Source organism: Vipera berus (assembly GCF_964194415.1).
Source record: "Vipera berus genome assembly, chromosome: 1".
Lineage (NCBI taxonomy): Eukaryota > Metazoa > Chordata > Lepidosauria > Squamata > Viperidae > Vipera > Vipera berus.
Window position 1 is genome coordinate 322225859 of NC_138202.1, and position 25188 is coordinate 322251046.

The following is a 25188-nucleotide window of genomic DNA, read 5'->3' on the forward strand; positions in this document are numbered from 1 at the left end:
CTAGAACGCTGCAGCCTTTCCTCATAGCAAAGATGTTCCAGTGCCTTCTGAATTTTTTTCAGATATACAATATCTTCTTGAAATTAATGATCAGAATCATGTACACTTTTTCAAGAGTTTTGAATAAACTTTATTTATTCCCTTCCCAATAATCCATTCAGAATTATGGATTATTGGGAATATGCCTTTTAGTTCAACAAGAGTTGCATTCTGAGTGAACACTTTAACTGAGCTATCTTCTATCTGCTATAAAGTAAACATTCTTTCCATATTAAGTGACTGAAACTTTAGGCTCACCAGTGTAAAATAATTTAAACTGCTTTTGCCATTTTGAAAGTACATTTACTCTATCTGGAGACATTATTATAGAGCTAGTATGAAGAATTGGGAGGATGCCTCATGCAAAATGTTTATACCGGTATATAAAATATAGAGAACATGAGAGTGTTCCTCCTGGAAATATAAGCAGAAAAGCAAAAGGTCAAAATGCTAGTTTCTGGGGTGTAGAAGACACGTGTTCTATTATTTCAGAAATATTAATAATTTCTGTCAGTTGAAGGGGAAAAAATGTCATTTCTGCAAGACAGGCCATTATGTATCAAAAAATTATGGTCATCATGCCTTTAAGTGCAGTGGCTCCACAACATTTTCAGAATGAAAGGATACTCCTGAAGCACAGCCTAGAAGCTGTGTAATGAAATAAAAGAAATGGTAACCAGGGGATTGTCCTTGCAGATTGAAGAGAAAATATTTACTATTATAACAGATGTATTGTGTATTACTCTGTTTTGGGAGCTTTGAAACAGATTGGTAGCTACCCAAACTAGGTGCTACGTCATGCTGAATAACTGCTCAGTGAATTTGTTACTACATACTATACAGATTACTGAAGACACATAGCGCGTGGGAAAGAAAGATGTATAGAATGAAGTAGGCTAATACATGGAGTTCAATCACTGAAAGGTTGATGAAGACTGTGGATTCATTGTGTTATTTGTGTGATTATTGTGGTCCATAAATTAATACATGAACATAATAGTGCTTAGGAAACATAGTATTCTCCTGCTCCTTAGTCACTAATATGCACTCTATTGGTGATTTGCAGCATAAATGCTACATTGGAGAACGCACTTCTATAGCGATATATCTGGTATTATATTTGCAGAAAACTGAGAAAAACAGAAGGGTGGAAACTAGTATTCAAGAAAATTATGGGTGGTGTTGCAGGGCAGAAGAGGACTACGAGGACAATGATTAGCACAGTGATGACAACCAACGACTGTAACAATGTAAAGGAAAGAGGTGAAAGGAAAAAGAGAGAATGCCATGATTAATGGTTTTGTGTGATGATGGCACTAGATGTGCTGTCAAGAGGAGTGTTTGTGTGTATTCTCAGGAACTGTGACCAGGAGATGACAAGTGCATTATAGTAACAGCGGTGAGAGATTATTCATTCTACACCAGGGAGGTTTCAGGATGGAATTCACATAATTATGGTGTGGAGTGACAGACTTTTGGGGAAAGAAAAGAGGATGAACATACAAAAGAAAAACACACACATACAAAATGACATACATATATCATATGACACCATGCGCTGATATAGCGAAGAAATTACGGTGGGGCCTGTTCTATTTCACAGTTGGCACGGGCTGGGAAGGAGAAGCAATTTATTATTTATTTATTTATTTATTTATTTATTTATTTATTTATTTATTTATTTATTTATTTATTTATTTAAATCCCATTTATATCCCGCCCTTCTCCGAAGACTCAGGGCGGCTTACAATTTAAGCACAAACCAATGTGCTTAGCAATAGCCTTCATTCTATGTATATGCCTGCTTATTACGGCTTTTGGGCCCCCCCAAGTGGCATTATTATAAAGTCAGCTTATTGCCCCCAACAATCTGAGTCCTTATTTTACCTACCTCGGAAGGATGGAAGGCTGAGTCAACCTTGAGCCTGGTGGGATGCGAACCTGCACTAATTGCAGGCAGCTGGTGTTACTTAAGGAGGCATTAGCCCACTGCTCCACCACTTTGAGGTGGTAACAGTGGGAAAGGGGAATGTAAGCTGCAAGGCCGCCTGAGATCACCCCCTCACCTCTGTCCAGTAGGCTATCCAGGTCTTGGTCGACTCCCCAAAAGTAGCATTTCCTCCAGAGACCAGCGTAAGTGGCGAAGAGAGGCCGGCCACACCGAGATTGCAGCCACCGGAGTCCCAGGAGCGTTCGCCAGTTCTCTAGCTGCAGCAGCAGGTTCCCGGTGGGGGGAACTGCCTCCGCACTGCCTCCGCGGGGGACTCGTGGCTTGGCGTCCCGCAGGGGCAGGTGCGGCAGCGGCAGGAGCCGGCGGCGTTGGTCCGGGGAGTGGGCGCTGCCGGCGCGCTCCTCGCAGCGCTCCCGGTGGCGCCGGGGGTCAGTCTCGTACCAGTGGTCGGTGAAAATGGCCGTGACGAGCAACGCCAGCGAGCAGAGGCTGAGGCACAAGCTGAGCGCCCGCGCTCGCGCGCCGCCCATGGCTTGCCCCCCGGGGCGCCCCTCGCCTGGCACGCGGCGTCCTTTTAACGGACGCCCGTCCTGCTTTCAGGGCTTCCGCGCATGGCGTCGCGAGAGACGGCAAAGGCGTCCAGAAGGAGCCTCTGGTTTCTACTCGCTCGCCTAATCAAGCCACGGACCGGATAGACGGCGGCGCCTATCCCGCGTTCATTGTTCGCTCTCCACGGGTGGGTCGCTCCACACAAAAGAAAGCCCAGGAGCTTGCAGCACCGCTGGGGAGACACCAGAGGGAGCAAGAGCAACTGGTCAGCGGCGACGCACCGGAGCAAGAAAAGCGCGCGAAGCCAACTTGCCCGCCGGGAGAGGACTGAGCAAGGCTGCGCGGCCGAAGACCCTATGTCTTAATGAGGAAATAATACTACGTGTCTTCTCGTTTATTCTATCTAGTGAGTCCAACTGACAGCAGGAGGGAATTTCACGAGGATAAGCATATTCTATTGCAGGCTTTTATAACTTAGGAATGGAGAATCTTAAACAGGACTAAACGCATGGAAAGAATCGAGCTTACTGGAGCATGTGAAAATGCCAAATGATCTCATTGTTTAATTACCATTGCCTCATGGTATTATTGGATTAGTATTTGGTAGGCAGCGAAAGGGATCAATTCCAAAAACATTCTATCACTTATATGTGAACAGGTGTGGATTCCAATTCACTAGGTGTGAAATAACCACCAAAATATCTTGCACAGTAAATGGAGGCACCCATTTGGGTGCTGTGGAGACCTTTCAATGTTGAGAATATTTGCCGAAGGCTCTCACATGACTGTCAGTGGGGGTTTATTCACAAAGCCCAACAAGTGCAGCCAATCTACCCATTTATCCAAATCAGTGGCGTAGCGTGGGGGGTGCAGGGGGGGCCGGCCGCACCGGGCGCAACATCTGGGGGGGGCGCGCTCGCACTGAGCTGCTCAGGGAGCCCCAAGGGCTGCACAGAGTTGGCTTGGCTCCGCTCTCGAGCTGCTCTTTCTTGCAAAGCGAAATGAGTCCGGCAGGTGAGATGGGCGGCCACATAAACTGAATAAAATAAATAGAAGCGGCCAACTCTCCGCCCAGGCTCAGGCCAACCGCAAGCGCCCCGCAGGCGCCCTGGCAGGTTTGGCTGAGCGAAGACGGACCCGCTGGCCGGCCGGCCGGCCTAGCTTCGTGCGCATGCGTGGCTTTATTTAGCGGGGCTCACGTGCGAGCTTGAATGCAGCGGCTCTTGCAGGTCGGAGCCCCGCCCAGCCTCCCTCGAGAGGGACCCGGAAGCATCCCGCATGCGCGCGACTCTTCTTGGAAAGTCTACGCCGCTGCGGGGCGCGTCTTTTCAGCAGTGCCGTGACGTCACCGCCCGCCTGCCCCTCTATTTCCGCTTCCGGTTGCCTTGCCCCGGGTGCTGACAACCCACGCTACGCCACTGATCCAAATGCAAAAATTGCATATAACCTGAAGAGAAGCAGAACTTACTGGAAGTGTCTCTACATTTGAATACAAAACAGGTTTGATGTGTTCCCCACTCCCTGGGTTCAGAAAGTGGTGAAACAAATATATTTTTATCCTATTTTTTAAATGTTTTTCATCAACTGGGATAAATAAATTAGACTTCCAGTTCCCTAAGTTGGCCAGTGGAACTGTTTTACTATGGTGCACAGGTAGTCCTCAAGTTATAACAGTTGGGGCTGGGATTGCCGTCACTAAACAATGTCTTCACCAAGTACAATATTACACGACTACATTGCTAAATGATGGCAATTCAGGCAGTACCAGTTACCACTGTAACCACAAGACACATGGGTTGTTAAGCGTGTATCAGCAGGAGTCTCCAATAAAGAGTTAGAGGGGTGCTGCAGGGGATGAGGGAGGTCCTGAGAGGCCCAACCCAGGACATACATGAGTTGGGAGGGAGGGAGGGCGGGCTTGCAGGTTTGGTTCATCCGTACAAATGCAAGGAGGCCCAGGGAAGAAGAAGGCCATGATGCATTGCAGTGGGAGAGACTTACCAGAGCAACTTGTGACTTTCCCTTCTGGTATCCCCAATGACTTTGCTTGTGGGAAGCCAGCAGAGAAAGTTGTAAATGGTCTGAGCTTCAAGGATCAGTCGTGAGTAGCACTCATTCAGCACCATCACCATTTCAGCCACTGACCTGAAATAAAGACCATTCTCTGTGGGCCCCAAGTCTCACAAATGCTATTTTGTCTTTTGTCAATCAGAATATTAATAAGCATATTCTGCAACTATTAAGATACCACGTGGGGCCATGAGATGTTTGATCTACGATATACATTTTTTAAAAATAACATAATGTAGCCCCTTAAAGGCTCCTGACTGGCATGCACCATGTTGTATAAACTCTTCATTAAGTCTACAATCTGGCCAAATTTCAATAGACGGCTACATCATCCTTATTGTATGTCACGGAATCATTCTAGACCAGGGGTGTCAAACTGCCGGCCCACAGGTCGGACGCGTCATGACAAAACCGCGCCCACCCCATTGCCGACAATGGGGAAAAAGCTCCGATACATCGCGCGAAGTCACGTGACGTCGCGAGTTTGACACCCCTGTTCTAGACTTTCTGGCTTACAGTAACAAAAATTACAATAAAACTTCCATGCTAATAAATCACAACTCTCTCCCCCAAACATAATACAGAGCGCCAACTGGATTAGGTGCTAGACTAGAAACCAGGAGACTGAGTTCTAGTCCTACCTTAGAAATGAAAGCCAGCTGGGTAACTTTGAGGCAATCACTCTTTCTCAGCACAGCTCACAGGATTGTAATTGTGGGGAAAATAGGAGGAGAAAAGGACTATTAGGTATGTTCACCACCTTCAGTTATTTATGAAATAATAAAGGTGGGATAAAAAAATATCTAATAAATTAAATAATGCACTATATAGGGTTCACAGTAAAAAGATCCAGGAAACAACTATCAGTTTATACAATTTATTTATCAACATTATATGAACCCACATCTCACAAGAAATTACTCCAGATGGCATATAGCAGAGGGCTCCAACTTCTGAGCCACGGCCCACTACTGGGTGTAGCCTATTTGGAACCAGGCCAGTGTGCATGCATGCAGCTTGACTTGCACAAGTGGCAGGCTGGCACGTGTGCATACACGTGCAGCTCGACTTGTGCAAGTTAAACTGTGTGCACATATGCATGCACACTGGCCCACCACTAGTGTGGCTCGGTTCCCCTCTCCTCCACACCCACCACGCCGCAAAGTTTGGGCACCACTGACATACAGCAAAAATATAAAACAAAAAACATATCAAGTATATATTTAAAGTTTTTTTAAGAAAAAAGCACACACAAAAGATTGAATAAGCAACAGATCCAATCAGTTCCAGAACATTCTGCATTGTCATTTAAATATTGATTTAAATTAATCCCTTTTGAGAGCCCACTTCCTCCCTTACATACGATTAATTTATGTCTTTATGGACAACTGGGATAAATTCAGACTCATTCAATTTTTACACAATTTTTAAAATCAGATGGCTTTGAAAAAGCTCTGCCCATGGTTTCTAACTTGCCTAATCCTGTTAAACAGCACACATTGAGAGATGTTTTCCTTCTGGCAGAGCCATTGTTCAGTAGCAGAGCACCCTTTTCCAGAAAAAAGACTGGTCTCCCACTTGCAATTTTACAAGAGAGTGTCAACATTTGACTCCAGGCATAACTAGCATCTAAAAGCAATAAAAGATGTTGACAATGAATATAAATAGTGTAACTTTTATTTGCCAAAGATATTCAATGTATTTCCAATTACAATGCATGGCAATCACTCTGGGTATATACTAAACTGTAAATAAAGTAAAATATAAATAAGGCTGTGATAAAAGAGTTTAACAAATATTTCCATTCATACATATATTAAAAACCTAAAAATACTGAAATATTTATAAATATATATAGTGAGTGTGTTTGTGTGTACACACATATAGCGTGTGTGTGTTTATATACCATTTGAAGTCAATAGACCGGTGACCTGCTCAATGAGCAGGGTGCAAAAGCAGCCGGTTATATAGGCAAACTCCCAGATCTCCTATTCTTACTCTGACGACATCAGCAGTTTGGCCGACAAAAGCTAAGTGTTTTGCATATTAAAAAATAATTCTCGAACTCTGGGAAGAATATAAAACAGCTCTTTATTGCTAAAATAGTAAAAACAATAACAACAATAAAAACAACTATTTACAAACCTAAAACAACCTTAGCTTTTGCTGGTCCACTACCAGCTTCATCAGAGTAAATGCTAGGGGGTGGGCAGTTTGTTTATAAACCTTGTTGACTCAGTGCCCTGCCCATTAATTGTGTAACAGGGCCGCTGGACCTAACTAACTGTAGGTTTAGGTATTAGGTTTGTAAATAGTTGTTTTTATTGTTTTTATTATTTTAGCAATAAGCAGCTGTTTTATATTCTTCCTGGAGTTCAAGAATTTCATACTGCTATACAGATATGCCTGGGATTCGTATTTTTATAATTATTACACATACACATACACATACACACACTCTAAATTGATATATATCAAAATAATTGATAAATTGATATATATCAAAAGAACTGATAAAATGGAACTATATCATAAAACATAAAATGGAAAAGATGGGCACTTAGATTTTTTAAACCAATTTAATGGCTATGAATGAGCTATCAAGACTGATTAACATTCTCAATCTAAATAATCCTATATTATTGTTTAGAAATGTGCTTTTGATCATGGGTACTTAGATTTTATTTTAGTTTGATCTTTTTATTTATGGTTACCTTCCATTCTTGTGCTCATTTGGATTTGGTTATTTATAATTATGTTGCTGCTGCTTCTTTCTATTCTAAGTTATCTGCAGCCCAGAGTCCTTTAGGATTGGGGCTGACTATAAATTATGTAAAACAAATGAATAATTTAAATAATTGCAAGTGGTGTTGATAAGTAAATATACAATATAATGCCACATATCTTATACAAAGCATGAGGTTATCACTGGTTTTCTAGTGTACTGGTTAACTTCAAAACAAAAACCAGCCGATTATGGCTATTTTTCACAAGCAGGAGTTGAAAACATATGGATGAGTTATTAAAATGATCCTACTGTATAGCCCAGGGGTCGGCAACCTAAAAAAGTAAAAGAGCCACCGGGAACCGGTTCCATCACAAATTAAAAAAACTGGGAGCCGCATGCGTGTGTCCATGCACGCGCACGCGCAAAAAATGTTTTGCGCATGCGCGGACGCACGCAGTCACCATTTTTTTAAAAAAAGTCAGATGGAACCAGTTCCCGGTTGCCCGACGGCGACGGCCCGTCTGCAAAGCTGCCGCTTTGCAGATGGGCCACGGCAGCTTCCTGAAAGAGCGACGCCGCGGCCCGTTCGCGCGGAGGTACGCACGCACCTCTCCAAAGGTTTGGGGAGGTGCGCGCGCAGCTCCGCCCATTCGGGGAGGTGCGCGCGCACCTCTCGGAACGGGCCGCGGCGTCGCTCTTTCAGGAAGCTGCCGTGGCCCATCTGCAAATCTGCCGCTTTCGGCAGCTTTGCAGACGGGCCGTGGCAGCTTCCTCAAAGAACGACGCCGCGGCCCGTTCGCGCGGAGGTACGCACGCACCTCTCCAAAGGTTTGGGGAGGTGCGCGCGCAGCTCCGCCCATTCGGGGAGGTGCGCGCGCACCTCTCGGAACGGGCCGCGGCGTCGCTCTTTCAGGAAGCTGCCGTGGCCCATCTGCAAATCTGCCGCTTTCGGCAGCTTTGCAGACGGGCCGTGGCAGCTTCCTCAAAGAACGACGCCGCGGCCCGTTCGCGCGGAGGTACGCGCGCACCTCTCCAAAGGTTTGGGGAGGTGCGCGCGCAGCTCCGCCCATTCGGGGAGGTGCGCGCGCACCTCTTGGAACGGGCCGCGGCGTCGCTCTTTCAGGAAGCTGCCGTGGCCCATCTGCAAATCTGCCGCTTTCGGCAGCTTTGCAGACGGGCCGTGGCAGCTTCCTCAAAGAACGACGCCGCGGCCCGTTCGCGCGGAGGTACGCACGCACCTCTCCAAAGGTTTGGGGAGGTGCGCGCGCAGCTCCGCCCATTCGGGGAGGTGCGCGCGCACCTCTCGGAACGGGCCGCGGCGTCGCTCTTTCAGGAAGCTGCCGTGGCCCATCTGCAAATCTGCCGCTTTCGGCAGCTTTGCAGACGGGCCGTGGCAGCTTCCTCAAAGAGCGACGCCGCGGCCCGTTCGCGCGGAGGTACGCGCGCACCTCTCCAAAGGTTTGGGGAGGTGCGCGCGCACCTCCGCCCATTCGGGGAGGTGCGCACGCACCTCTCCAAACGGGCGGTGCCACTCTCCATTTGGAGAGGTGCGCGCGCACCACTGCCCGTTCGAAGAGGTGCGCGCGCACCGGGCGGCTGGGAGCCGCAAGAGACGGCTCAAAGAGCCGCATGCGGCTCCGGAGCCGCGGGTTGCCGACCCGTGGTATAGCCCATTTACAATACCCATCTAAATATGTAAGATACCTATCCTGGATAATGAAAGAGCCAATGGAGGTTATAGCAGTTATGAGAGACTACTAAGGCAAATCCCCTTCATGGATTACTGCCTTGTCGTGGCGAAGGGGCTTGCGTAATTCAATGAAGCTATGAGCTATGCCGTGCAGGGCCACCCAAGACGGACAGGTCATAGCCGAGAGTTCTGACAAAACGTGATCCACTGGAGAAGGAAATGGCAACCCACTCCAGTATCTTTGCCATGAAAACCCTATGGACAGTACCAAAAGGCAAAACGATATGACGCTGGAAGATGAGCCCCTCAGGTCGGAAGGCGTCCAATATGCTACTGGGGAAGAGCAGAGGGCTAGTACTAGTAGCGCCAGAAAGAATGAAGCGACTGGGCCAAAGCCGAAAGGACGCTCAGCTGTGGATGTGTCTGGTGGTGAAAGGAAAGTCCGATGCTGTAAATATTTTTTCTCCATAGGAACCTGGAATGTAAGATCCATGAATCAAGGAAAGCTGGACGTGGTCAAACAAGAGATGACAAGACTGAACATCGACATCTTAGGTATCAGCGAACTAAAATGGACAGGAATGGGTGAATTTAATTCAGATGACCATCAGGTATACTACTGCGGGCAAGAATCCCTCAGAAGAAATGGAGTAGCCTTCATAGTCAATAAAAGAGTAGGAAAAGCAATACTGGGATACAATCCTCAAAATGACAGAATGATCTCAGTTCGAATCCAAGGCAAACCATTCAATATCACAGTAGTCCAAGTCTATGCCCCAACCACCAGTGCTGAAGAGGATGAAATTGACCGGTTCTATGAAGCCCTACAGCACCTTATAGAACTAACACCCAAAAATGATGTCCTTATCATCATGGGGGATTGGAATGCTAAAGTAGGAAGCCAAAAGATAACTGGAATAACAGGCAAGTTTGGCCTTGGAGTACAAAATGAAGCAGGGCACAGGCTGATAGAATTTTGTCAAGAGAATACGATGGTCATAGCAAACACTCTTTTCCAACAACCCAAGAGACGGCTCTACACATGGACATCACCAGACGGTCATCACAGAAATCAGATTGACTATATGCTCTGCAGCCAAAGATGGAGAAGCTCTATACAGTCAGTAAAAACAAGACCAGGAGCTGACTGTGGCTCAGACCATGAGCTTCTCCTTGCAGCTTAAACTGAAGAAAGTAGGGAAAAGCACTAGGCCACTCAGGTATGAATTAAATCATATCCCTGTTGAATATACAGTAGAGGTGACAAATAGATTTAAGGAATTAGATCTGATAGACAGAGTGCCTGAAGAACTATGGACAGAGGTTCGCGACATTGTACAACAGGTAGCAAACAAAACCATCCCAAAGAAAAAGAAATGCAAGAAAGCAAAATGGCTGTCTGAGGAAGCTTTGCAAATAGCTGAGGAAAGGAGGGAAGCGAAAGGCAAGGGAGAAAAACATAGATATGCCCAATTGAATGCAGATTTCCAGAGAATAGCTAGAAGAGATAAGAATGCCTTCTTAAATGAACAATGCAAAGAAATAGAAGAAAACAATAGAATAGGGAGGACCAGAGATCTTTTCAAGAAAATTGGAGAGATGAAGGGAACGTTTAATGCAAAAATGGGCATGATAAAGGACCAAAATGGCAGGGACCTAACAGAGGCAGAAGAGATTAAGAAGAGGTGGCAAAATTACACAGAAGAACTATACAAGAATGAGCTTAACATCCCAGATAATCACAATGAGGTGGTCACTGACCTCGAGCCAGACATCCTAGAATGTGAAGTGAAGTGGGCCTTAGAAAAGCTGAGCAACAACAAAACTAGTGGAGGTGACAGTATTCCAGCTGAGCTATTCAAAATCTTAAAAGACAATGCAGTAAACGTGCTACACTCAATTTGCCAGCAAATTTGGAAAACTCAACAGTGGCCACAGGATTGGAAAAGATCAGTTTACATTCCAATTCCAAAGAAAGGCAGTGCCAAAGAATGTTCAAACTATCGCACCATTGCACTCATTTCTCATGCTAGTAAAGTCATGCTTAAAATCTTACAAGCTAGACTTCAGCAGTATGTGGATCGAGAACTACCAGAAGTACAGGCAGGATTTCGAAGAGGCAGAGGAACTAGAGATCAAATTGCCAACATATGCTGGATCATGGAGAAAGCTAGGGAGTTCCAGAAAAACATCTACTTCTGCTTCATTGACTATGCTAAAGCCTTTGATTGTGTGGATCATAATAAACTGTGGCAAGTTCTTAAAGAGATGGGAGTACCAGACCATCTTATTTGTCTCTTGAGAAACCTATATGCGGGTCAAGAAGCAACAGTGAGAACTGGACAGGGAACCACTGATTGGTTCAAAATTGGGAAAGGAGTCCGGCAAGGCTGTATACTGTCGCCATGCTTATTTAACTTATATGCAGAGCACATCATGAATCAAAAGTTGGAATTAAGATTGCCGGAAGAAATATCAACAACCTAAGATACGCAGATGATACCACTCTAATGGCAGAAAGTGAAGAAGAACTAAAGAGCCTCTTGTTGCGGGTGAAGAAGGAGAGTGCAAAACTTGGGTTGAAACTTAACATTAAGAAAACCAAGATCATGGCATCCGGCCCTCTCAATTCCTGGCAAATAGATGGGGAAGAAATGGAGGTAGTGACAGATTTTATTTTCCTGGGCTCCAAGATCACTGCAGATGGGGACTGTAGCCAAGAAATTAAAAGACGCTTGCTCCTGGGGAGGAAAGCCATGGCAAATCTAGACAGCACACTAAAAAGCAGAGACATCACCCTGTCAACAAAAGTGTGTATAGTCAAGGCTATGGTCTTCCCAGTTGCAATGTATGGCAGTGAAAGCTGGACCATAAGAAAGGCTGAGCGCCAAAGAATTGAGGCCTTTGAACTATGGTGCTGGAGAAGACTCCTGCGAGTCCCTTGGACTGCAAGGCGATCAACCTGGTCAGTCCTAGAGGAGATCAATCCCGACTGCTCTTTAGAAGGCCAGATCCTGAAGCTAAAACTCAAATACTTTGGCCACCTAATGAGAAGGAAGGTCTCACTGGAGAAGAGCCTAATACTGGGAAAGATTGAGGGCAATAGAAGGAGGAGACAACAGAGAATGAGGTGGCTGGATGGAGTCACTGAAGCAGTAGGCGTGAGCTTAAATGGACTCCAGAAGATGGTAGAGGACAGGAAGGCCTGGAGGAATGTTGTCCATAGGGTCGCGATGGGTCGGACACGACTTTGCAGCTAACAACAACAACAACAACTAAGGCAAATATAGCTAATGAGATTTTGGTTTTATTAAACTAATTTTTTTGTATTATCTATGTATGTTTTAAGGATATATTAATTAGGAAAAATTAAAAAGCAAAGATATATTATATTACATATTATATTATATTACAATTATATTAAATTATATTACAGTAGAATTTTCCACATCAAAGTCATAGAAGAGAGATGAAAAGGTTCAATTCAAACAACAGTTAAAAGTGATTTGAACTCCAAATCCACTTAAAGGAAAAGATGGCAGTGATGTGGGCTAATTAATTCTAAAATTTCTTAATGTCTATCCAGAAGTAAATTCACATATATTAACATAAATGTATTACAGCCTTTGAACCTGGAGATTCTAAATTACCATTCCTCAATCCGGTTCTGAATTAGGGTCAACACTAGTTCTTAGAATTATCAGTCAATAAAAAATTTGCAGCCAAGGAATTCTGGATTTCATTGGCAGAACACACCTGGAGAACAGCAAGTTACGGAAAGCTATACTAATCTACAGTATTGCAATTAAAAGTAAAACATTATGATAAAATATTCCCAAGTCTAAACAAAAGTTACAGTTGCCAACATTTGAGTCCAACACCTAGAACCCAGAGTGGTTTGGGGATTGTGATTTATTGTTTGGATCACTAGTTACCATAGAACATAGTAACATATTCCCTCAGTATACATACATTTTGAAAAAAAACTTTGTACTCTTCAGATAAATCAGCTACAGGGAACATTCTAGAAACTAGTTAAGTAACACTAATTAGAATGTGTATTATTTATCCATGATAGGATTCATTCCTCTTCACAGAAATGACTCACAACATTTTACTGCCAGAATCAGAATTCCTGCCTTAGAACGCAGGGTACCCAATAGTTGTGGCTGCCGTTGTGCTTTGGCATCTAGGGCAAAAATTCCTATCCCTACCTATTGAAAAATAAAATATTGATATAATAAATACATTTTCTATCTTATGCCTTCTTTATAGCTAAGCCTCAGATTTACAACAGAATAGAAACATAATAGAAACATCGGACTTCTCCAGATTATATCACAAACTATTTAAAAAGGGAAAAACAGGTTTGGGACCAGTGTCTCAAAAATAGGGCGGTCCTGACTTCTTTACCCAAACATAATCATTGCGTCAACAGGATTTTGATGCCTCCCCAAGATGAATTGGCTCTCTGCTGTTGGTCAGGTTTGTTGATCTGCGTCAACAAGAGTTGTGTGTGCAGCCCGACTTCGGAATCGCAGCCTTTCCTCCCACACACCACGTTACAAGGAGTGCTTCAGGGAAGGTCCAAGTGACCATCGGTATTGTAAAGGGTCAGCATAGCTGCCGAATTGCACTCCCATCCCTCCGGATCGCGTCTGGTGGAAAAATGACTTTATATACACTTACGTGAAAATCAAGACCGATGAACCTAAATTCGGCAGAAAGCTCAACTTTATCCAAATACCGCCTTGAAAACCTACATAGCCGGTACACAGCTTTACAAATTAAATGAAAAGGCTTAATAGAAATCGAGTCTGAAGGTTTGCACATCCTTCTATCCCGCCAAGACTGACAAAAGAGTCCGCCGACCCTCCAAGCCCAGAAGGTACTTGTGGTCCCTGATTCCCGGTCTGCTGAGCACTGGAGGACAGAAATCGCCAAGGCCGCAACTGCCGCTCCCGCTTTCGGGTCCGAATATTTGACCTCATAGTGTTCCAGGCCTCCCTCCCTCGAGCATGCCCAGATGCCTACCAGCCTCACCTTTCCCTTACGCCGCCTCTGCCCCCCGCCCGCTGCGTCCTAAGTCTTGCGAGACAGCCGCCGGGCAGCTGAAGATCCTGCGCGCATGCGCAGGCGGTGACTCCGGGCGCCATGTTGCTTGAGCAGAACGGGGGGAGGTGGCGTCGGTGGTGATCGCTCCGAGTCGTTTTCTCCCTCCACCTCCTCCTCCTCCCCCCCCTTTCCCCTTACCCACCTGCTCACCCTCTTTCCTTCCTTCCCTTCCCCCACCTCGCCATCCCGGGGGCTGCGGCGGAGGGAGCTGAGGGGGCAGCTGCGTGCTCCGGGAGGCGGCGCAGCATGAGCGTCGGCGGGGGGCGGGTGTGCGACCTGTCCCGCAGGAACCCCCAGGAAGACTTCGAGCTCATCCAGCGCATCGGCAGCGGCACCTACGGCGATGTCTACAAGGTGAGCGGTGGAGGGCGAGGGGGCTGCTTTCCTTCCTCCCTTTGCTCTTCAGTCCGCAGAGGTCCTCCACCCCGACACCCGCCCTATCGTCGGGCAACCTCGCCAACTCTTCCCCCGTCTTCCTTCTTGGGGAAGGTGTTTTGGGGTGGCCCTTCCTCCATCTGCAAAATGTTTCTGGGCCTGGGCATTTTCTCTTCCTTCCCCTGATACCTATAGCCCTTTTCTCTTCCCCAGCCCAGGCACAAGATGGGTTTGACTCGCATCTTCAGATCAGTCCCTGTCTCTTATGAATGCAGCTGAGCTGTCACTCTGTAACTTAGCTGTCCCTTCTAACTTAATTTGGGGGTGGGGGGTGGCCATGGCCTTGCATACAGATTTCTTCCATCCAAGTTGGCATTATAACACTGCCAGCAGAAAAAAGCCCTTAAAAATATTTTCTGCATAATTAACCTGGCAATTTAAGTTTTTTAATTTAATTTTATTTTTATACCCTTCTCCGAAGACTCAGGGCGGCTTACAAGCTTAGCAGTAGCCTTCATTCTATGTATATGCCTGCTTATTAGGGCTTTCACACACACCCCAAGCGGCATTATTACAAAGTCAGCTTAATTGCCCCCAACAATCTGGGTCCTTACAGTTAACTCTGCAAGGAACCTGTACCCTCTGCCTCAGCACATGAGGTCAGGCAGGGCAATAGTGGGAGACGGGCTTCTAAACACAGATCTTAAGGGCTAGCTAGGTAGTCAGTGTGAACCGTGGCTTCTAATCTGCTTCCTAAGGTGAACCAACTTGCAGGCCTTCTTCACGTACATTGGTTTTTCATCAGTGCCCCTCAGATTCTTCTTGAGATCTATGAAGGTTCAGTACTAATTTTCTCCCTAGTCATTTTCTTCCATTCTCTCTTCCTCCAAAATCAATGCCATAAAGCTTGTGGTTTTTTCCACAAGAAATATATCACTTGATAATTATTTTGACAGTCCCTGAAATAATTTGATTCCCATCTGAACTCTGTGCCTAAATGATTTTCTTTCCTGCTAGAAATTGTCAATATATTTTCAAAAGTAGGGCATCATAGGTTATCGGTATTTCCCCTTCACTTTGACTCCCATTTCCACAAAGGGATATCTGTTTTGGATTCCCATCAGAAGTATTGTAAAGAGCCCTAATCCCAATCAAAAAAATGCTCTTACAGCCCTTTAGCAAAGTAGGACAGTTCTTAAGACAACAGCAGTGAGAACTGGAAGGGACAACTTAAGAGCTATTCATATCTCCATGTGAATAAGTGAATTGCATTTTTTTTCTTTTTTTAATGTAAAGCAAACAGTCCGTTCATTTTTCAGTATCTCAGTTTAATAGAACAATATTCAAGCATGCTTGTTATCCAAGTTATAGAGATAATATTCTAGGGTGTGTAGTTTAATGAAAAAGTTACTGTATCATTCTTTTTGAAGATGTTTTGCCTTACCATTTTTACCTGATCTTTCCAAGTAATGAAAAAAACTATTATGAGAAAGAATAACAACAGAGGGATTACTAAATATATTTTAAGGCTTTCATGTATGGATATAGTTTTAAACCTTTGCTTACTGTGTGGCAGGAAGACAGATGCTCGGAGAACTTTGAAAAAAAATGAATGGAGCTCTTGATATTAAATGAGAGACTAAAGACATGAATCTGAAATATGAGTCAGAAGTAGTAGCCAGGGAAATTTGCAGTCTTTGTTTGGCATTTTTAAAGAAGATAAAGACAGTAGCAAACTTACAGAATTATAATATTATTAAGGTGGTTTTGAGGTCAAATTTAAAATGTGACATAAAGCATTTTGGAGGTGTCTCGTCATTTTTAATTAAACTTTTAAATACTTCCAGGATTTTAAGATTGTAACTTCTCAGGTTTGATAAACTAGCAAAGAGATTTTAAACTCTTCAATTTTAAAGCTGAAAGAAAAGTAAATGTGAAACAATTGTTTAAATTTACCTGTACCTAACTTTCCACTAACCTAAAACACAATTTCCTATTTAAAAAATGGGCAAAGTATTGCTAGCTTAATTTCCAGCTAGTATGACTTATTAACTTCACTGATATCTGTTCTTTTTCAATTAAACCCTTGACTTTCAACCTTTATTGAAAGTCAAGATGAAAGATATTTTCATCTTCTATAAAGAAATTATTTTAAAAATGTCAAATAGTCACAGGTATTCATATAAAATATTGGCATAATACATTAGATAAAGCAATAAATCAGAAGTGCATGCTTAGGTAAATTACACTGAAATTATTTTAATATTTGTCTTCTTTTACATGCCATAACAGAGAAGAAACAAGATTATGCAACTGTAGTTAGTTGAAAGAGCTTCTATAGTTGATTATGCTTTCTTTAATCAACACAGTCTATGATTAATTAATAAAACATTAATGCTCAGCAGGTGCCACTAAACGCTTGCCAGCGACGAAGAAAAACTTAATTTTGGCAATCAGCAAAGACTAGTTCAATAAATTATAATATTGAAATAACAGTCATTTAAAAACAAAACAGGGAAGCAAGTAGTAGAAATGCTACTTTAAAAATGTTCATACTGTATCCTATACTAAGATGTCATAAATGGAAGGAAAGGGTTGATATGCACCCACATAAATAATGGTTTGTATGCATATTTGCATACAAACACTTTACTCAATACTCTTACTACATTAAAAGAAAAACTTTGCCTAGATATCAAGTATATGTATTTTTTATTTTACTTCTGTAGAACGACATATAAAAGCATAGTCTTACTGGTTTCTGTAATCAGTGATTAGCTATTAAATATAATCAAAATGTGTTAATTAGGCAATTAACTGGTCTCAGTGCTCCAAATCAATTGAAATGTTTGTTTAGATTTTGGCATCCACAGTAACCAAAGACTTTCAAACTTTCAAATTGTTGCTGTTCAAAAAACCCTATACAATTGGGCTAATATTTTTAAAATATATTGCATTTAAATATTTCATTTTTAGCATGATTTTAAAATATACTGCTCAAAAAAATAAAGGGAACACAAGATAAGACATCCTACTATTAAATACAGTCCATTGTGTTGTTTAAGTGTTCCCTTTATTTTTTGGAGCAGTATATATTGTGCGATAGGTCACTTCAGTGTGAAAATTTATTCCTGGATGTTATTGCTAATGTTAGTATTGTATTAGCAGAACTGGTTGAAAGCTAGGTTTCTGAAAGATGATTTAAAAAAACAGCAACACAAGTCTATGCCTAGGAATAGTCATTCTTTTCATTCCACATTTATTGTGCTTCTGCATTGCTGAGTCTGTTTTGCCTCATAGTGGTTTACAAAAAATAATTAAAATAGTCTACATAACTCTGTAAAAATGTTACAGTACAATAGAGCATGAAACAATAAAACAACCAGGGTCAGCAATATAAACACTATAGCATCCACAGCAAACTTCATAACAACAAAACATCCATAATATCTACAGGTAGTCCTCTGGTTATGACCGGAATTGGGCCTGGAATTTCTGTCACTAAGCAAAGCATCGTATGACCCCGTCACTTGGTGGCAGAGTCCAGATTGCAAAGTCCAGGCTAAGATTGTGCTTGGATTGGCGACAGCAATAGAAGAAAATGGCAAAGAAGTAAGGGGCAGCAGCAGGGGTAGACAGTGGAGTGCAGGGCAGCCAAAAAGGCTAAGATGGAGGGGGGTGGGCAGGTGGGGGGACTTGAAGCAGAGGGAGTTTGCAAAGGGCAGGAGAATGTAACCATAGGAAACTGTGACCAGTCATAAATGTGGGCTGGTTGCCAAGCACTCAAATTTTGATTACATGACCTCAGGAGTGCTGCAAAGGCTGTATCTTTGAGGACCAATTGTAATTACCTTTTATTCAGCACCATTGCAGTTTTGAACAGTTGTTGAATAGCCCAAGGACTACAAATAGTACCATAAATTAAACTGATAATAATTAACTATAAAGAGTTTCACAATGGACGTAACTTGGTATCAGGGATATACCTCAGTCAGGCATTCAGATGGAAAGGTATGCATTTTAAGAATTAAATTTTGTTCAGCATGTTTGTCTAACTATAACTGTGTATATATTTGTATATGCAAATGATGGGCAGCCTTAGCCAAATTTTAAAATCTCTTGGTAAATTATGGGTAGACTATTGAAGATGCTATTTATTCCTTTACTGTGATAGCCTACTATTTAGAATCGAGTGAGAGATGGGGGCAAAGAGAGAGAGAGATTTCAGAAAGAGAGAGAACTGTTAACTTTATGGCTCTGATCCACTCACTGCCTACTTAAATTACACTCACTAACAATATGTGCCCCTTGACAGGTTACCTTTAAAGAAATAAACCTTTGACCAAAAAAAAGTAAAATTCTGAGTTTTATTCTTGTCTAAAATATGTGGTCCTTTTAAAATTGTTGTACCCCAATCCTCACCAGTCTATCTTAGAATGGCACACAGTCAAAAATGGATGAAATATGTACTCCGGGATTATCTGGAAAAAAGTTCTAAAGCATGGGTCCCCAATCCCCAGGCTACAGCCCATTTGGCTTGAACCATCCCCTCTCACCCCCGCCAGTCTGCAAAGCTGGAAAGGTTGGGACCACTGTTCTAAAGCTTAAATATTTAAAAGCAAAGGACATTTGCTTAAATAATGAAATCTAAGTGCATCTGATTCTTAGCCCCTGCAATCTGATTTATGGTTACTGTCTCACAATATATTTGCATATGATGCTGCAACTAAACAAGTTTACTGTGAATATTACACTTAGAGAAAGGTATAGAATAATTTTTTTGTTGCTATATTATTCCAATTTTTCCCCAAAAAATTATTTATAAGGACTGCCGGAAATATGACAATTAGGATAGATCAATTTCTCATGCCTGGCTTCAAGGTGACAAACCACAACAATTTTGGAAGTTTATTTTAAGATTCCTTTATTAGAAGGATGGCAGATCAAGATTTGGAGGTGTACATCAGTGTCAAAAATAATCTCATATCAAAAAGAAAGCATGATACTGTCCTTAATTTAATTTAGAAACTGCACATAGCTTTCTGCTAGATCCAAAATTTGGATCTTTTTCAACGTTTATAACACTAGATTTTTGTCTGATCTACCATAAATTTTAGGATTATTTGAATTAACTTATTATTTTAGTTGTTAATTCTTATCATTTTGGCTATTTTTGTCAACCTCTCATCAGATTCTAATATCAGTATTTAAAGTGCTAAGCAGTTATATGGTCTCTTTATAACTGTAGCTGGAATTGCACAAATAATGGTGGAAGGTTTTTTCTTTTAATATAGTATAAACTATGTTATTTTTGTTTGGTAAATCTTTTAAAATATTCTTCCCTCTTTCTATTCCCTCTGTTTTTAATTCCTCAAAATATCTTCAAAAATTTCAAAAATGGATAAATTCAACCCAGTCAGAGAAATGAAATGCCCAATTCCCTGACAGAGGGAAATTTGAGAAATCTAATTTGATTTCTCATTCTGTGAGATGCTTAAATCTCTGACAGTTAATTTCCATGTCGTGAAATTACTATAGAGTATACTTCAAAATCGTCCAAATATATTAAGAGAAGGTTATAAGTTTCTTCCTCCCTCCCTCTCTCTCTGTCCCTCCCTCCAGCTCCCTTCCTCTCTCTCTCTCTCACACACACACACACATACACGTATACATTAAAGATTTTTAAAAGAATATGAAAACAAAGTAATGAAAAGAAGTCAAAGAATAGTGCAAAAAGAAAGAAAAATGATACAAAGAAGTAACTTCCTGTTTTCTTTATAACAGTTATAAGTACAATTACAAGTTTACCACCTACTCTATGATTACAACATAGCTTGCTTTCTATATATTTTGTTTAATAATCAAAACCATAAATCATATGTTCATTTTCTCCTGTTTCATGCAAACAGGGGTTTCCAGTCAGCAATAAAAGTACATACAGATAGTCCTTGATTTACAACACTTCATTTAGCGACCGTTCAAAGTTACAGCAGAACTGAAAATATGCCTTATGACCATTTTTGACAGTTACAGCATCCCCATGATCATGTGATCAACTGGTTCATATTTATGACCATTGCTGTGTCCCAAGGTCATGTGAACATCTTTTGTGACCTTTGGGCAAGCAACGTTAATGGGGAAACCAGATTCATTCATTCATTCATTCCCTCCGTCCAGTGCGCTCCCACAGAGAGGGCCTCCTCAGGGTGCCGCCGATCAAAGAATGCCGATTGGTGACACCCAGGGGGAGAGCGTTCTCTGTGGGTGCGCCAGACCTCTGGAACCGCTTACCGGTTGAGCTCCGGATGGCCCCCGACCTTCGCTCCTTCCGGCGCGATCTCAAAACTTTCTTTTTCGAACAAGCTGGCCTGGTCTGACGGGATGGGGTTGGGTTTTTATAAATAGTTTTAATTTTAATATGTATTAATTTTATGGGCATAATGTTTAATGGCTTTTTAATTTTTGTATTCTATTTTTATTGTGTATTGCCCTGTTCACCGCCCTGAGTCCTCCGGGAGAAGGGCGGTATACAAATTAAATTATTAATTAAATTATTAAATTTAACAATTGGGTTGCTAACTTACCAGCTGCAGTGATTGTGGCAAGAAAGGTCATAACATGAGGCAAAATTCACTTAACAAATGTCTCACCTAAGAACAGAAATTTTAGACTCATTTGTGGTTGTCTATTTGCCTTTACTCTGAACAAAGAAGTCAATTTAGCCATCTCAGGAAATTCCATTATTTTCACCTCCCATTACTTCATTGTCGGGGTAATGCTGAATCTTTCCATCTTGGTGTATACAATAATCTCACTGCAATTATCATGTACAAAAACAAAGTTCCATAACTTTTTCCAATTGCCCATCAATCCCAAAAGAAAAACCCCTAGTTTCAATTGTATATTAATATTTAAGTTTCTGTGAACCATAATATGTATTCGAACCCAAAATTTTCCAGCCTTTTTCATGTCCCCAAACATGGTAAAATGTTCCTTCATGTTCACATTTCCAACATAAACTTGAAGTGTTTTTATAGATGCTATACAATTTGTGATGGAAAATACCAATAATACATCTTACAAAAATGCTTTCAATTTTTATAACAAGGCAAATTTCAATCCTTTCAGCCACACATTTTCCTATTATTTCCTCAAAATTTTAGCTACTTTATCATACACTCTTTCACTTGTTCTTCTGTTTCGTATTAAATAAATGTTTATATATTTCAGCAACTACATGTTCATTATTTGTAAATTCTGTTTCAAATTCAGTCATAGAATGTTCAAAAACAGTCTTTTGTCTACTTTAAATCTTTCTAATAATTTTAAATAAGCAAACCATTAAGATCAGTATCCCTCTACCATCAGTTCTTCTCTTGATTTTATTTTACATTCCCTTGTGTTTGTTTACTATTTCTTGTCTATATAATGCTTCTTGTGCTGAGAGTTAGAGAGGTATGTTTGAGCACAATCCTGAGTTTGTATCTATTCCATATCTCAATATGGTAAGTCTAACATAATGGTTTTTAAAATCCACATTGACCTTTGTCATATCACAAATATCCATGCCATCCAAATCTCAGATCATGTCCTTCTAACTTCAAAAGCCTTCTTTTTCTCACACTTTCATCCTATCCAAACAGCAAACTACCAAATATAGTTACAGATCAGGTAAACCTTGTCCTCCTCTCCTCTGCATTTTGTACTACTGTAGCATATATTTAACATGTTTTTTCCCCTGCCAAATTTAGATATATCCTTCTGCCACTCTTTAAGTGGTGTATCAGTTGTCAAAATAGGTATTATCTGAAACAAAAACATCATTCTAAGTTCTAGTTTGATCTTCTATTTTCATATTTTTATTAACATTTTCGTCTTTTTATTCTTAAAATCTGCTAAGACACCAAATTCTCCTTTAATTTACCTATTAAATAAATAATGAGTAATAATATTTCAATTCCCTTTAAAAGATCTTTCAGAACCAACACCAAGTCACCTGCAGAAACCCTTACTTAACTTATATGTTGTTTTAAATATTTACTCTCACAATCCTCTCATTTTGCCTTATGTCTCTTCAATATTTCCAGAACTAAAATAAACAAGATAGGGAACAGTGGGCATCCCTGTCTTATTCCTTTCTGTATCTTCATAAGGTTTTGTTAAATCTTCGTTAAGAATTATTATGCTTTCTGCAAAGTGTATGTAGATCTTATCCGTTTTATGAAATGCTCTCCAAAGTTTCTTTGAAGAACATTCACTGGGAGTAAATGCTACATTCTGAGTAGCGTGTATGTTATTACACTGTCCATACCAGGGGTAGGCAACCTTGGCTCTTTTGTGACTCGTGGACTTCAACTTCCAGAATTCCTGAGCTAGCTGGGTACAGCTAGGGATTGGTGAAATTAACAAGATTTCTTATCTTTGACCATATTTGTTTATAACTTAATTTCCCACTAGCATGCTTAAAGCAGTTAAGAAGGCTATCGTTGCACGAAACTATTTCAATACAGAATTAAGTATTTTTAAGGCAATATTGAATTGTACTTTTCCTGTTTGTTTTGGCTTTTAAACAGTACTGTATGGATCCTTAATTCTGCTGTTGGCAGTTTTATTCAAAGGGAGAAATATTTAGTGGCAAATGGGATATTATTTCATCCAGCTATTGTTATAGATATAGATAACATAGCAGATTCCTTCTTGTTGCCTAAGTGAGACTTGCCTGAAGGACTCTTATATTTTATCATTTGTACTATGCCACTATTGGGATACAATTAATTATGGTGTTTGGTATTTTATAGCCTACTCCAGAAGTCCCTATTGCATAAGCGTAGGGATTTTTCTCTTTAACTTTAAAATTCTCAACACTACAAGTTGCGCTCAGTTTGGAAGATGCCCTTATCTTTTAAACAGAATTACATATCACCAGGCAATTAATGTACTTATTTCTAATTTCTTCCTATCAGAATTTTGAAAATGGATCAGTTTAAGTCTCTGGATTTATGCTTTTAAAATGTTTTTAAAGCACAGTTTAATTTACCAATTTTCTTTTTTTAAAAAAAACAGGCTCGGAATGTCAATACAAGTGAACTAGCAGCAATTAAAGTAATAAAATTAGAACCAGGTAAGCGTTTTTTAATCTCAAGATTTCTGTTTCCTGTATTGTTTTGACCACCATCTTATGTTTTTTTTTTCTTTTTAAAAAAATACAATGATCCAGTAGAATATAGGTAATTTTAGCTGTACATTTTCCTAGATAATCAAAAAATGCATTTCTATCAGAATGTTTAAGTAATATATAACTAGCCTCCATATCCTGAAAGGGTAACATTTAGGAAAGCAAAATAAGGAAGATTAATAAATGGGCCTTCTTAAAAACTAGAATTAAAGCTGTTAATTCCACCTGAATTTGCATATTGTAACAAAGTTGCTATTGAAATGTTAATTTTAGTATGTGTGTGTATTCCTATTACTACAGTTCTCCTTTGCATGTATTATTTGCAGAGTTTAATCTGGGATTTAAACAAATTTTACTCTTTTAATACATTTAGTCATATTCTTTGAAGAATTTACTTTTCTATTTATCTAAATACACGCCCTATGAAGAATGTTTGAGAGTATTTACCTTTTAAAAGGCAGCTGGGGAAAGGTGAAATAAAAATGATGTGGGATTTATATGTCCTAGAGAAAGTGAACAGGAATGCTTTACTTCATATAAGAATAACTAATAGATAATAAAGTAATCAGTGATTAGTAATCATGGTGGTTAAACTAAAATACATTTCTGCAATTATAACCAGAAAGATGTTGCATTCGTGGTCAGGGCATGGATTAAGAACATTGCATAGGCATCCAGTTAGCTAGTGGAAGAGATAAAATGAGTCTAGCTACTCGATTGCTTTAATCATCCAAAAGTTTAGAATGTTTTGTTTGGGGGTTTTAAATTAAGACTAAAAAAAACCAATGGTAATAATATTGCATAATTTAACAATTTGCTGTCAAACCAGGCAATTACAGAGTCACATCCAATAGCATTTGCTCTGGGTAATATGTGCAAGGCTTAAAATAAGATTGCACTACAGTGTAACTGTGTGTTCATTTCAGAAGATGACCTAAGCAAAAATAGATGTAGGTAATGCTTTCACAGTATTTCAAGGTCCTTTATAAATTAACAGAATATCTAGAGCACTAGATATGAACACAATAGGGACTAATACAATAGGATATTATAGAGCAAAGAGCAAAACTGCCTACTCTATAGCAATCTCACTGCCAAGTAAACGTACCTGGAATCTGTAGACTTTTGAACTAAATTAGAAAGTGTATATTATTGATTAGATAAATTATGCACATCTCTTCAACTTTTGTTACACTGTTATAGTATATACCACTTTGCAGACTAGGCATTATCAGATGTTATTGGGATCATAGGCTTTTATTTACAATTACAGGTGTTCTTGTTGCTTTACAGAAAAAGCAATCAGAAATGTTGGTTACAAATAAAAAAAACAACGAATATTTAAATAACTTTCAGTAATTGCATTTATAATATTTATCAGAGCTACCGATTCATAGCTTCAGTTCCTGTTGTTTCACTCTCAGTGTATGTGTAAATAGATACTGCATGCCCCCAGTTGTATATCCTTAAATGCAAGATGAACAATGTTGTCATAA

The 25188-nt window shown here is 40.8% G+C and overlaps 2 protein-coding genes across 13 annotated transcripts in view; one reads left to right on the forward strand and one right to left on the reverse strand.

Moving 5' to 3' along the window:
* Window positions 1–14126, reverse strand: part of TMEM178A (transmembrane protein 178A) — a gene marked incomplete at its 5' end in the record, with an annotated part of 25280 nt that extends 11154 nt beyond the window's left edge. For 3 of the 6 annotated variants that reach the window (XR_014024828.1, XM_081315472.1, XM_081315471.1), the window contains one exon: window positions 13717–14126. Coding sequence is in view for 1 of the 6 variants with exons in the window: in XM_081315468.1 (XP_081171594.1) it covers window positions 2106–2520 (415 nt within the window). Of the gene's footprint in view, window positions 1–2105; window positions 2521–4540; window positions 4604–13716 lie in introns of those variants that run through there. The other 3 variants (XM_081315470.1, XM_081315469.1, XM_081315468.1) reach the window with 3 other exon arrangements.
* Window positions 14127–14178: 52 nt separating this feature from the next.
* MAP4K3 (mitogen-activated protein kinase kinase kinase kinase 3) overlaps window positions 14179–25188 on the forward strand; it is a 65732-nt gene continuing 54722 nt past the window's right edge. For all 7 annotated transcript variants that reach the window (XM_081315460.1, XM_081315461.1, XM_081315462.1 and 4 more), the window contains exons 1-2: window positions 14179–14496; window positions 23581–23638. In XM_081315460.1, the coding sequence (XP_081171586.1) occupies window positions 14389–14496; window positions 23581–23638 (166 nt within the window). In that variant the 5' untranslated portion in view covers window positions 14179–14388. The remainder of the gene's footprint in view (window positions 14497–23580; window positions 23639–25188) is intronic.